Genomic DNA, 14,266 nt, shown 5'->3' with positions numbered 1-14,266 from the left:
TTTACAAAGTGACCAAGAGGTCTCAATGAGCCCCAGGAGCAACTGTAGCTTTTCCACTGACTGACATTTTGGAGTGGCAGAAACTTGTGGTGGACTTCCCTCCTCTCCATATATATTTTTTTCTCATTTCGTGTTTGTACTTAGTCAAAGACTCCCAACTCAATATGGGTGTTGCTCTCCTTGGGTGTCCTACTGTTTTATATTATTACCAAATTCATTGGTCTTTCTATGAAAAGCCCAAGACGTTTTATCTTCAGATAGGGACCAGTGAGGTTGTGGCACAGTGATGTAGCTGTGAACGTTTATCAATTTCACGGTGGGCATACCGGATGTTGCGATGCAGCAGGGAATAGCTTAAAAAGTAGACGCTCTCTTGGAGTCCTTGTCAATAGGTCACTGAAAGCTAACATGTAAGTGCAACACACAATTAAGAAGGCTAATGGCATGTTAGCCTGTATCACAAGGAGGTTTAAGTACAGCAGTAGTGAAGTCTTGCTTCAATTGTATAGAACTTTGCTTAGACCACCTGGAGCACTGTATGCAGTTTTGGTCCCCCTTACTTCGGAAGGATATTATTGCCATAGAGAGAGTACAATGAATGTTCACCAGACTTGTTCCCAGATTGGCGGGACGATCTTATGAAGGGCTATTTGGGAAAATGTGCCTGTATTCTCTAGAATTTCTAAGATTGAGAAGTGATCTCTTTGAAACTTGCAAAATATATAAGGGGATAGAGAGGGTAGATGCTGGTAAGATGCTTCACCTGGTTGGGGAGTCTAGAACCAGTGGGCACAATTCCAAAATGGGGGGAAGCCACCTAGGACGCAGATAAGAAGAAATTTAATTGCTTAGAGGGTTGCGAATGTATGGAATTCTCCACCCCAGAGGAATCTGGAAGCTCAGTCACTGGGCAGAGATTGACAGATTTCTAAATACCAATGACATTAAGGGATGTAATGATAGTTTGGGAATAGGCATTGAAAGGGATGATCAGACATGATCATACTGAATGGTGGGGCAGTGTCGATGGGCAGAATGGACTACACCTGGTCTTATGTTCCTATCCCTACTTAATGCAAAATTTTACCAGCATGGATTTCCTGTTTCAGCAGAGTATATGACCTTGCCTGCAAACCGAGCAATGTTGAACAAATCAATAACAGTGTAGTATTGCTGCTCGGTCTGATGCACAACTGTACAGCTGCTATTTGTCAAGGGTCAGATTAAGTAGAGATGCCCCCAAAGCAATTATCAGTGTTGTGTTACCCTTATTATTCACATTTGCTATTTTTATTTATCCCTAGAATAGTAGAATCATTGCAATTTACAGCACGGAAGGAAGCCATCTATCTGATTGTATCCATGCAGCCTGACAAGTAGCCATCACACTTTTCAGATATTTGTCCATAGTCTGTACTTTATGGCACTTCAAGTGCATATACACTTTTTTAAGATACCGAGGGTTTTTGCCTCTACTATCTTTTAGGCAGTGAGTTCGAGACCCGCACCACCCTTTGGGTGAAAACATTTCCCGTCGAATCCCGTGGTTATGGTCCCCTGATCCAAGACTAATAGAGCCTTCTTATCCATTGTTTCTAGACCCCTCAAAGGTTTCTACACTTCAATGAGGTCTCCCCTCAGCCTCCTCCTTCCTAACGAAAATAACCTTAGCCGAATCAATTTTTCATCTTAACTACAGTTCTCCAACACAGGCAACATCTTCGTAAATCTCCTTTGTAACTTCTAGTGCAATCACATCTTCCCTACAATGCGGTGACCAAAACTGGACACTCGCTCTGACCCAACTAGTGTTTTATACAGTTCCAGCATAACGTCCTAGCTCTTATGTCCTATGCCTTGGCTCAGTAAGGCAAATATTTAGCATGTCTTCTTGATCACATTATGTACCTGTCCAGACATCTTTGAGGGACCATTGGATATGTACCCCAAGGTCCCTATGTTCATCTACACTTCTCAATAACCTATCATTTATTTTTAATTCCCTCATCTTGTTAGCCTTCCCCAAATTCATTACCTCACATTTGTCCGGATTTAGATTAAATTGCCACGTTACGCCCACCTGACGAGTCAATTGATAGCTTCCTGCAGTCTATAGATTGCTTCTTCATTATGAATAGCACGGCCAATTTTTGTATCGTCTGCAAATTGCTCCAATATTCTCCCGACATTTCAGTCCATATAATTGATAAATACTACCAAAGGCAAGGGACATAGCACTGAGACCTGCAGATCACCCTTCGGTCATTATACTTTGCTTCCCACCTCTGAGCAAATGTGATAGGAACCACTACCTAGACATCTGTGGTATGTTTTCACAGAACTCTTCTCCAAACCGAAATTGAGAACTGTGGCTGAAACGGAAATATTTGAGGGCCAGAAGTTAATATTGATCTGTTTCATTGAAACAATCCGGTCCAGTATTGAGCTTCAATATTCATTTTACAAAGATGACAAAGGTCTGAACTTTAATTCGTGTGACAACTTTAAGCCCGTGGGGACAGTTTCGTTGATCGATTCGGGGACTTACTGGTGTGAATCGAATGCTTTGAGCCACGGTGTTAGGAAACAGAGTGATGAGGTTTTCCTTACAGTCAAACGTGAGTATGACCATCCTTTACAGTCTTTCATTGAAAGTTTTTTCTTCGGGAAATGAGAGCTAAATAATCATGTGGGAGAAATCCAGGCTCGCATGAACGTACCACAAGTTCATCAGGTATCAAATCACTTTTGGAGCAGATCTAGTTAACTGATTCTTACACAATGTATATACGTTTTCTGAAAACCGCACTTGCAAAAGCTGCAATCTATGAATAATGTATTAGTTTACACACTCAGTATATACTATTAATTAAATAAAATAAAAGCAAAATACTGCAGATGCTGGAAATGTGACACAAAAACAAAAAGTGCTGTAAATAGTCAGCAGGTCATGCAGCATTTATGGGGAGGTAAGCAGAGTTAACGTTTCAGGTCTGTAACCTTTCATCAGAACTGGCAAAGGTTAGAAAAGAATTCAGTTTCAAAAGAGGCTTTCCAGCGATATTGTAAAATGCATGATTTCAAACTAGCCGCTTATTAAATATCCCATCGGTTTTTGACTTCGATTATCTTCATAAGAAAATAGAACAATTGCCACTTGATTGAATATCGCCCCTTTTACACAATGGGACAATGTTGCAATTACCCATTATATTTCTCTCTAGCTGAATCACTAGTGAGCAGATCCTTTTCAGCAGGGGTATCAGAGTTACTTAATCAGACAATGCTTTACCACCAACCTGCCCCCAAAATATTTACACTCCGGATATTTGCGAGTGGAGTATGTTCTCGTGAGTCCCTCCAACAGCGGGGGTTCCCATTTTCCCGTGTTTGTTTATCGTATACTTAATCACCACCCGATTCAATCGATTCTGAGAGATCATCCTATGACATTCCTTCTTCTGCTGCATTCGCCACAAATAGCGGTGTTCAAAACCCTGCTGGGTCTGGCCAGCGTAGATAAGGAGAAACTGTTCCCATTAGTGGAACGGTCGAGCACTAGAGGGCATCAATTTCAGATGATGGACAAAGAAGAAACGGCGGCACGCGGGAAAACATTTATTTTTTTTAGTGCAGCGAATGATTCGGAGATGGAATGCATTGCCTTACAGTGTGATGGTGATAGGTCACATCACAGCTTTCAAAAGGGCAAGGGACGATTATCTGAACTGAGGAAATTGGACGGCCACGGGGGCGAAAGCTAGGGAGTTGTACGAACTGAATGCTCTTGCAGAGAGTTGGCTTGGACATGATGGGCGGAATGGCCTCCTTCCTTGCTGTAACTATTCTACGACTCTATGGCTTAATGAACTACAGAAACGGGAGGTACTTTAGAATAATGTTGGAACGATGCCTGCGCTATTCAGCTGCTAGTTGTCAACAGTAACATGCATGTAGGCGCCTCCTTCTGACGAATATCAGCATTTTGTTGCCCTTAATATTGCACCTTCTATTTGTTTAACTTTGCTATAGGAACAGTTGATCATCCAGCCATATATATTTTTTCTTTTACAGAACTCTTCTCCAAACCAATATTGACAACTGTGCTTGAAGCTGAAATATTTGAGGGGCAAGAGTTAAATCTCGCTTGTTTGGCCGAAATATTTCACTCTGATACTTTGCAATACGTATTTTCCAAAAATGGATACACTCTCAATTTAGCTGAAGGCCACAACCATTACGTGTTGGAGAAAGCTCGGCCGGACGATTCGGGGATTTACACGTGTGAAGCAACTACTTTGAACAGTGAGGTGAAGAAACTGAGCAATAAGGTTTCTATTTCAGTTAGACGTGAGTGCAATTATCTATCATCTTTCATTCATCAAAATCCGCAACACATGCTCACAGGGAGTTTTCAGTCCAATACAGAGCTTAGCTACATGCTTAAACCACAATGAATGAATACGCCGGGGCACAGAGAACAGGAGTAAAGTAATAATTGCATGTTCGTACGAAACATTCATTAAGCCACAGTTGTTGTACACATTGTTGGGCTTTCCATTTTAAAAATAATATTTAAACCACAGAAAATAAGCAACTTTTTCTTACCAATGTTAAACCAGGAATGTAACCCTTTACTCATCAGAATTGACCGGAGTCAATAGAATGGGTCTAAAATACAATTTCATTTGAAATTTGTTACATGGCAATGGTGGGAATAGAGTGAAGAGGGAGATGCTTTACCTCCAATTGCAAAGGCAGGAAAGGAGATGTAATTACTTTATAATAATCATTAAAAGCGGAGGGATAGAGCTGAGAAATCCCTTTACGCAGCTGCCTGTTGGAGCATGGAATGATACACCACGGAGAGCCGCGCATTTAAACACCATTGCATTTAGATTATAATATCTGAATATTTCATTCAAAGAAAAGAAAATGCTGGGAATTTTCATCAGGTCTGGGACTATCAGTGGAGAGAGAATGAGAGTTAATGTTTCAGGTCTATCATCAGAGCTCAGTTCTGATGATAGGCGATCGACCTGAGATGTTAACTCTGATGGTCTCTGCACAGACGCTGCCAGACCTACTCAGCATTTCCAGCATTTTTCTATGATTTAAATTTCACATTCCCAGCCTTTAAATTTCACATTCCCAGCCTTTAAATTAGTTTGCCTTTAGAAAGTAGAGTTCCTGTCTTGCATGAGTATACTCAATGCAAATCACAACCAGGCTATAAATAGTAGGGTGGATCATATTAGGCTGCATTGCAATTCCAGGATCATGTGTTCCACTATTAATCATACTTACCGTCAAAGCACAAGAGGGAACCAAACACAATTAACGGTGTGACAGCAAAAATCAACAAGTTATTTTGATGAAATTTAACTTTTGACTTTGAAAGTAGCACTACAAATGTTACCATTGAAAAATACCTATGAAGTGGTTATTCTTTTAGGAATTTCTGTATCAAAACCGGAGTTGGCAATCCACCCTGGGAAACAGTTAGTGGAGGGAGACATAGCGTCATTAATCTGTTCAGTGTTCAACGGTTCTATCCCAATTACGTTCATTTTCTACAAAGACTTCAATGAGGAAATCCATCAGGAGAAGTCCAACCTAAGGACGATTACTTGCGAAATCGGTAAAGTCAACAAGAGCACCGAAGGAAATTACAGTTGTGTCGTTGCAAATGATGTGACAGAACCTCCTCCACATAGCGAATTTGTTTCGGTGACAGTGATAGGTGAGTTATTACAAATACCTCTGTGGTAGAGTGAAACGAGGGTTTCATATATAAGTCAGCTCAGGAATTATTGCTTGGGCTGTAATCTCTGAAGTTGCAACATCTTCCTTGACATCTGTTCAAAGACAGGCACGGAACCATTTGCATTAACCAGGTGAATGTCAAAAATAACAAGGAGTGCGATATCACCGTATTAAGTATGGATATTATTAGCAACAATTATTTGTAGCGTTGACAAATTGTACCCGCCGGTTTAAGTGGGAAATAGGGCGAGGTTATGCGAATAGGTGAATGCTTCAAAATTTAATACCAGAGCCAATGGTTAATGTAATGCATACTTTAGGCCATCATCTCTGGACAGTTGCTTCTAATATACTTTAGCTCACTTGGATAATGTAGTTCTGAGCTCTATATTATGAGAAGATTGGAAGCAATCCTGCACTCAGTTTTAAGAGCCCTGTTAGGCATCTCTCTGCAGGGTGCAATCTTACATTTGGACGAAGATGAAACAAGGGCTCTACCGAGTTGCCCGCCCATTATAAGCCGTGCCCGATTTTCGCTTTCATTGTCATTAATGAAAGGCAGATCGGCGGTGGTGGCAATGATTGGTGGCACATTCAACATCGTGCCTTTCCCACCATTTTGTAAAATCCAAAATACCACTAAAGATGTCTCATATGAAAGTTAGTCCAAGCTATCAGTTGCCTCATTTCACGATGACTGACATTCTGGTCTGTGAAAATTGATTTTTTACATGCTTGTTTACGTTCAGTACCAAATGAACCCGTGCAAAATGGAATTGTTTGGCGACGCGAATCTGATGGCATCTCATCATCAACTTGCTATGTCCCCTGCTTGATGTACAGTCCCGTTGAAGGCACAGATCTTTGGAGGAAAACATGCTATTTGGAGTAATTTCCAGAAACATTAGTTAAAACATATCTTGTATGTCACTGATGCTGTAACATAAGGGAAATTCAGAAATACATTTAAAACTGATCATTTACTTTTCGTCAATCTACATTATTTGCCCGATTTAATCCAAAATGGGTCCAATTTTGGACTTTAATGGTGAATTAATTATCTAATGGTTTACCTTATGTGTTGTCCTCTAGTTCCTGTTGCTGACGCTTTTCTGATTTTGAAGCCCAACAAAACAGAGATTGAATCTGGGGACCGTCTCTTTCTCCATTGCCAGTTGAAAGCAGGTACTGCACCGCATTTTCGCTGGTACCTCGACCATAAACTGTTAGAAAACACCAGCGAATCCTATGACTCAAACACCGATGGGAGCGAATTAATTATTAATTCATTCCAGAGAGATCATGGTGGGCGATATCACTGTGTTGCGACCAACAGAGGAATCAATGAAGTGATATTTAACTCAACCAGCAATTATATCGTACTTACAGTGCCAGGTACCAAGTTTATGATGCTTGATCTAATTTTATGAATTACTTTTATTTCAGTAAGGAGCAGAGTATATAGAATTCGAGTGTACATCACACCTCTGGTGCAAATGTAACTTAATAAGATGAAAATGGTTCCGAAACAGCCGAGCAGTATCTCCCAACGACCGTTAGAATTCCAAATATCTTAAAAACGTAAGATCTTAAGCCAGAGAGACAAAAGTAGTCCTTTTGGCCCTACAAGCCTACTCCGCCACTCACTAAGATTCTGGCTCAGCTACTGCCGCAGCTGCAAGTTCCTGAACTATCCCGATTTCCCTTGATGTCCTTACTATCTAAAAATCTATGGAAATCTGCCTTGTATATGCTTGCCGATTGATCATCTACAGCAGCTTGGGGGTACAGAAATTCAAATATTCACAATGCTTGAAGTGAAGACTTTTCTCCTAATCCCAGTCTGAAATAGCTAGCCCCTCATTCAGAGCATTTGGATGCTGCTGGCCAATCCCCAGCCAGGGCAAATAACCGCCATTGCATCTATTCCATCAGCCGTCAAGAATTTTGAATGTTTTAATGAGATCACCTCTTAGCCTTCTAAATTCTTGGAAATACAGACCTCATTTATTCATTCTCTCCTCAGAGGGCAATCCAACGATCGCAAAAATCAATCTAGTGAACCCTTGTTGCCCTCCATCTAAGGCTAATATATCACTGTTTAGGTAGCAGACGAAATCTGTAAACAGTGCTCATGGCATGGTCTCCACGTCCCTACATAAGTGCAGTCAGACACTTAACTATAACCCCCTTGTAATAAATTCTTACATTCCATTTGCTTCCCTAAGTGCTTGCTATTCCTGCATTTTAATTTTCTGTAATTCTTGTACACTGACACCCACATCCATCTCAATAAAAGCATTTTACAGTCTCTTACTACCTAAAATTAGTTGATTTTCTATTTTATCCTACTAAAGTGGACCAGTGCACACACTTCTGCATAATGATTCAATGGATATGTTCTTGCCCACTGTCTTAACCTGTCTTTGTCTCTTTCGAGCTCCTTTCACACCTCCTGATAGCTTATCTTTACTCTTAACTTTGGATACATTACACACGGTCCCCTTATTTAAATAATCATGTTGCATTATAAGTAACGATGCCCACTGATCATTGCCATACCTAACCAGATACTCGCTAAAGCATGCCAACATTTAAAAAAATGATGTGCATATGCCAGTTCTCGGTTTTCTGTCCTTTCTGCAATCATCAAATCACGTAAATATACTCCACCGATCCTATGAAATCTACATTTTTGTGATTACCTCCTGTGTGGCAGCTTGTCAAATATTTTTTGAAAATATGGATGCATTATATGCATTCCCTGCCCTTTTCTACCATGTAAGTAACAACCTAAAATAAAGAAGGCATGACAAACGTGATTTCACTTTCATAAATACGTGTTTCCTCCGCCCAATCATCATCTGATTTCCTATACGTCCTGTTATAACAATCTAAATGCTTTCTAGTACTTTCATATCGCTGATTACATTTAGTTGCTTCTTTATTCGGCACCTCATTTCGTGAATAGCGGGTTGCATTTTGTACCTTGCAAATCGAGATCGACCTTTCCCAAATCTCGGGAATTCTGAAACATCAAGATCAAAAAATCCAATGTTTCTGTAGACACCTCTTTTAAAACCTAGTTTTTAGGCCATCACGCCCAAGGGGTTTGCATTTTATAGCCCCATTAATTTATAGAGATCTATTTATTTACTAATACAGCATTCTCTAAATTCTTCATTATCACGGGACTCTTCATTCTCCATTATTTCCACAATGAGTTTCTGTCTTCTATAATGAAGTCAAATGCAAAGTGTTCATGTCTTTATTTCCAAATAAAACTTCTCCTGCATTTTCCTCTAAGGACCCAGGTATACTTTCGCTAATCTCTTTTTATGCACGTATAAAGCTCTTCAGAGAAAATCAACTGGGAGCCAAAGAGAAAAAGGGGGGGAGAGAGATAGATTCAGAGAGGTGAGAAGGAAATGGCTGCAAATAGACCTGTAAACTGAAAGCGAAATGAGATTAATCAGATGGTTTAAAATGATAGAAACATAAAACCTACTGTAATGGAGTGATGAGGGAAGCGGAGAAGCCTAACAAGCTACAATCAATTGTCTAAGGGATAAAAGGCAAAAGTAAATTTGGATGGGATATTATCTTTTCAGAAAGATAACGAATTTGAGGAGCAGGGGGTGAAATTTGATACATTGGCGGGCAGGGAGCTGGGATATGGATGGGTACAATAGAAAATAGCACTTAATGTCGGACAGGCACGTTTGGATTTATACTGACGAAAGTATAAGTATAGAAGGACTGAGACAGTGAATCATTTGTCTGCAGCTGTTAACATGCAATGTTGGTTATGTCTATCGTGCAGTGCCAAACCTTTAATCCTTGTAATCGTATGATGCTATTCATCGAATGTGTTTATTCGATTCTAGTACAGGGTTACACATCAGCGATCACAGCATCAGTTCCTCCAGTTCTTATTATCGGCGCCCTGTTTGGATTGATTTGCTTCAAACTTCAGAACAAGAAGCCAGGTAAGGAATGTCTTCTGAGCCGGAAATTGGCCCTGTAGCCACGTGACATGATGCAGTTCTATTCCGATTCAGTCCCAGCATTGCAAACGTAACTGTGTGATTTGCCAAGGAGACAATTAGTGTGGACTGCTAAGGTTGGAATATCATGAACTAAGCTTGCTGGGTCGAGGAAATCTGTCCACTTCTTCAGTTATGTAAAAGTCTGGACCAGGGAGAGTAACCAAACAATAACTGGCCATGGAAAGTAGAAATCAGATAACGGAATTATAATGCTAGATCTATGGACGCACGCTGAGCATTCGTGTTATTCTAGTGACATTAATGCAGGCTTGTAGTTATTTCTAATTGTGATCAATTAAAATGCATGCTATTTGGAAATTACGAAAAGAAACACAAGCCAGCTCTAGACAGAAGGAGTGCAACATTTACTTATAACCTACTGAAGAATATTTCTTCTTTTTTTATTCAGACAATTCATCAACAGTTTCACAGCCACAGGGGTAAGTCATAAAAACCTTTATATTCGGAAGTTGCCACAAAATTCATTTGTTTTGCATTAGTCACCAGTTATTCGCACTCAATGTATGTATGAAGGAAGATGTGGAGAATATTTGCTCTCACTCAGAGACGTATGGGGATATGTAACGCCCTAACTTCAAACATGAACGGAGCTGAATATATAATTAATTTTAAAGGGAAGTTGGCAAGATATTTAAGGATGAGAAACATTCGGGTTTGGGACGAACAACATGGTCGTCGTACCAGGAACGACTGATATTTCAAAGATTTACAAATTTTGCAAACGTAATGCTTTACTTTTCTTAAGATTCTATAACATTTTTGGAAGTGAGATTTTCCTTGCTTATGCATTATCCATTAATATCTGCGTATATTTTTGTGCAAAGTGAGGCAACTAGAAATGGACTTCAGCCCTTGGGTGAAGAACAATCTGCAAGCAATTTCGAGTATGCAGTTGTAGGATCAGCCCGAAATACCAGTAAGTGCGATCCAACACGTATGATAAAATATAGTAGATTTTTCACAGTAACATTGTCGTGTGAGTTCAGTTGACATCTCACCATAACACCAGCGAGCATTCGGTAAAAACTTCATAGAGACGGCTTTTTTTCTGAATAGCTTGCGTTGATGTTCCACTGACATTACGGTGGGGCATAGGGAAATCACCCACGGATCGTTCCACAAACTCAAAGTTTGGATTTCTTCCCGGATGCTAAGCATCGTTTGAGCAGCGCTCATGAAGGGAAACAGTGTGAAGACTTTGATACAGTGCCGCACAACAGTCTTGCGAGCAAAATTGCAGCTCACGGGCTAAAAAGAAATACAGTAGCAACAAAATTGATTGAGCGGCAGGAAATAGAGAGTAGTGGTTAATAGATGTTCATTGGGCTGTAGGAGGGTTTGTAGTGGAGCTTCCCAGGGCTCAGTGTTGAGACTCATGCACTTCCTGATATATATTCATTACCTAGACCTTAATGTACAGGGCACAATTTCAAAATTTGCCGATGATACGAAACTTGGAACAATTGTGAACTGGATGTGGGGAAATGTAGAACTTCAACAGAACATCGATAATTTAATGGAATTGGAGGACAAGTGGTAGCTGAAGTTTAAGTTGGAGAAATGTGATGATATTCATTTTGGTAGAAAGAACATGGAGAGACAATATAGTATAAAGGGTATAACTTTCAAGGAGGTGCAAGCGCAAAGAGACGTGGGAGCACATGTGTGTGTCATTGAAGGTGGGAGGACAGATTGAGAGAGCGGTTAATAAAGCATTCAGTATGCTGGTATGAGCCTGTCACTCTGGAATTGGCCTTTTTATCCACTCCAGGCGCTGCTGCACAAACCACTGTCCACTTCCAGGCGCTTACCCATTGTCTGTCGAGACACGTAGGCCAAAAGAATGCTGGTATTTATTAATAAGGCGTAGGACAGATGTGAAGGCATTGCAGAGACTACAGAAACGATCCCGGGGATGAGAAAATTCAAGTTTGAAGCCAAATTGTAGAAGTTGGAGCCATTTTGTTTTGAAGAAGAGAATACTGAGACGGGTTTAATATACATAATGAAAATCATGCGAGGTCCAAACAGAGTGGATGGAGAGAACTGCCCCCATTCGTGAAAAATCGGGAACTGAATGGCACAGGTTTAAAGCGATTTGCAAAGAATCAAAAGCGACATGAGAAACAAAAACTCTTTATGAAGCGAGTGTTCAGGATCTGGAATGCACTGCCTGAGAGTGTGGTAGAGGCATGTTAAATTGAGGGATTCAGCAGGGAATTAGACTGTTATTTGAAAAAAAAGAAGAATGTGCAGGCTTACAGGGAGAAGGCATTCGGTAGTAATTGTTATTTTTATTTTGATACGGTAAGTAGTTTTTTTTTTTAGGGAATCAAGGTGCCTAGTGCAAATAATCTGAAATGTTTGAGTAATTTAAGGGAATAAATTAAGAGTAAGTCATGATAGGGCACCTAGGCAATGTGTAGTGATCCTCTTGTGCAATGTGGGAAGCCAGGGGCACTTCCAGTGTCCAGGGCGAATATGTGTGCAGTAAGTGTCTCCAGCTGCAGCTACTCGAAATCAGCGTTTCAGATCTGCAGTGACAGCGAAGACCATTGTGGAGCACCCGTGAAGCTAACATGATCGTGGGTATCACGTACAGGGAGATGGCCAAACCGGAGGTAAGGACTGCTCAGGCAGAAAATGAATGGGTTACCACCAGGTAGAGTAGACGAACTAGGCAGGTAGTGCAGGAATATCCTGAGTCCATCTCCATCTCTAACAGATTTTCCACTTTGGCTACTGTTGGGGGAGATAGCGTCTCAGGGGAATGCAGCAAGAGCCAGGTCTGTGGCACCACCGGTTGCGCAGCTGCACAGAAGTGGAGGAAAAAGAGTGAGAGAGCTACAGTGATATGGGATTCTACCGTAAAGGGTACAGATAGGCGTTTCTGTGGCCGCAACCGGGACTCCAGGATAGTCATAGACTCATAGAGCACAGAGACAGTCTCTTCTGCCCATTGTGTCTGTACCGGTCATCAAGCACCTATCTATTCTAATCCATTTTCCAGCACATGGCCCATAGCCTTGTATGCTATGGCGTTTGAAGCGTTCATCTAAATACTTCTTAAATGTTGTGAGGGTTCCGTCCTCTACCATCTCTTCAGCCAGTGTGTTCCAGACTCCAACCACCGTCTGGGTGAAAACGTTTTTCCTCTAATCCCCACTAAACCTCCAGCCCCTTACCTTAAATCTCTGCCCCCTTGTATTTACACTTCCGCTAAGGGAAAATGCTTCTTCCTATCTACACTTCTAATTTTGTATACCTCTGTCATGTCTCCCCTCAGCATTCTATGCTCTAAGGAAAACAACCGTAGCCTGTCCAGTCTCTCTTTATAGCAAAAAAGCTCTAGCTCAGGCAGCATCTTGGTGAATCTTCTCTGCACCTTCTCCAGTATAATAACATCCTTTCTATTGCTTGGCGACCAGAACTGTACATAGTACTCCAGCTTTGGCCTAACTAACGTTTTATACAGCTCCATCATAACCTCCCAGCTGTTATATTCTATGCTTCAGCTAATGAAGGCAAGTGTCCAATATGCCTTCTTATGACCTTATCTGCCTGTGCTGCTGCCTTCAGTGATCTATGGACAAGTACATCAAGGTCCCTCTGCCCCTCTGTACTTCCTGGGGTCCTACCACCCTTTATATATTCCTTGCCTTATTAGTCCTCCCAAAATGCATCACCTCATACTTCTCAGGATTAAGTTCCATTTGTCATTGTTCTGCAGATCTTACCAGCCCATTTATATTGTCCTGTAATCTAAAGCTTTCCTCCTCACCATTTACGACACCACCAATTTTCATGCCATTTGCGAACTTCCTGATCATATCTCCTATATTCATGTCTAAATCATTAATGTACAGTACAAACAGCAAGGGTTACAGCACCGATCCTGGCGGGACACCACTGGGCACAGGTTTCCAATCACAAACAAAAACCCTTGACCATTACCCTCTGCCTCCTGCCACTAAGCCAATTTTTGATCCACATTGTCAAATTGCCCTGGAACCCATGGTCACTTACTGTCTTAACCAATCTCCCATGCGGACCTTATCAAAAGCCTTACTGAAGTCCATGTAGACTACATCAACTGCTTTACCTTCATCTGCACATCTAGTCACCTACTCGAAAAATTCAAGTTTGTCAGACAGCTGGAGTACTATGTACAGTTGGGGTCGCCACACTATAGGAAGGATGTGATTACACTGGAGAGGGTGCAAAAGTGAATCACGAGGATGTTGCCTGGGCTTGAGCAGTTAAGCTATGAAGAGAGACAGGATAGACTAGGGTTGTTTTTCTTAGAGCAGAGAAGGCTGAGGGAGAACCTGATTGAGATATACAAAGTTATGAGGGGCAGAGATAGGAAGAAACTGTTTTCCTTAACGGAGGGGAGTATAACCAGTTGACATAGATTTAAAGCAAGGGGC

At 41.0% G+C, this 14,266-nt stretch overlaps 1 protein-coding gene across 3 annotated transcripts in view; it reads left to right on the top strand.

The window, feature by feature from the left end:
* LOC137356221 (Fc receptor-like protein 2) overlaps positions 1 to 14,266 on the top strand; it is a 51,047-nt gene that overhangs the window by 22,261 nt on the left and 14,520 nt on the right. For all 3 annotated transcript variants that reach the window (XM_068022081.1, XM_068022082.1, XM_068022083.1), the window contains 7 exons: positions 2,340 to 2,618; positions 4,075 to 4,350; positions 5,456 to 5,743; positions 6,859 to 7,161; positions 9,654 to 9,755; positions 10,225 to 10,255; positions 10,661 to 10,752. In XM_068022081.1, coding sequence (XP_067878182.1) covers positions 2,340 to 2,618; positions 4,075 to 4,350; positions 5,456 to 5,743; positions 6,859 to 7,161; positions 9,654 to 9,755; positions 10,225 to 10,255; positions 10,661 to 10,752 — 1,371 coding nt within the window. The remainder of the gene's footprint in view (positions 1 to 2,339; positions 2,619 to 4,074; positions 4,351 to 5,455; positions 5,744 to 6,858; positions 7,162 to 9,653; positions 9,756 to 10,224; positions 10,256 to 10,660; positions 10,753 to 14,266) is intronic.

The sequence above is a fragment of the Heterodontus francisci genome, chromosome 45 (assembly GCF_036365525.1).
Source record: "Heterodontus francisci isolate sHetFra1 chromosome 45, sHetFra1.hap1, whole genome shotgun sequence".
Classification (NCBI taxonomy): Eukaryota; Metazoa; Chordata; class Chondrichthyes; order Heterodontiformes; family Heterodontidae; genus Heterodontus; species Heterodontus francisci.
Note: the sequence above shows the minus strand (reverse complement) of the source record. Positions and strands in the feature narration are given on the sequence as shown.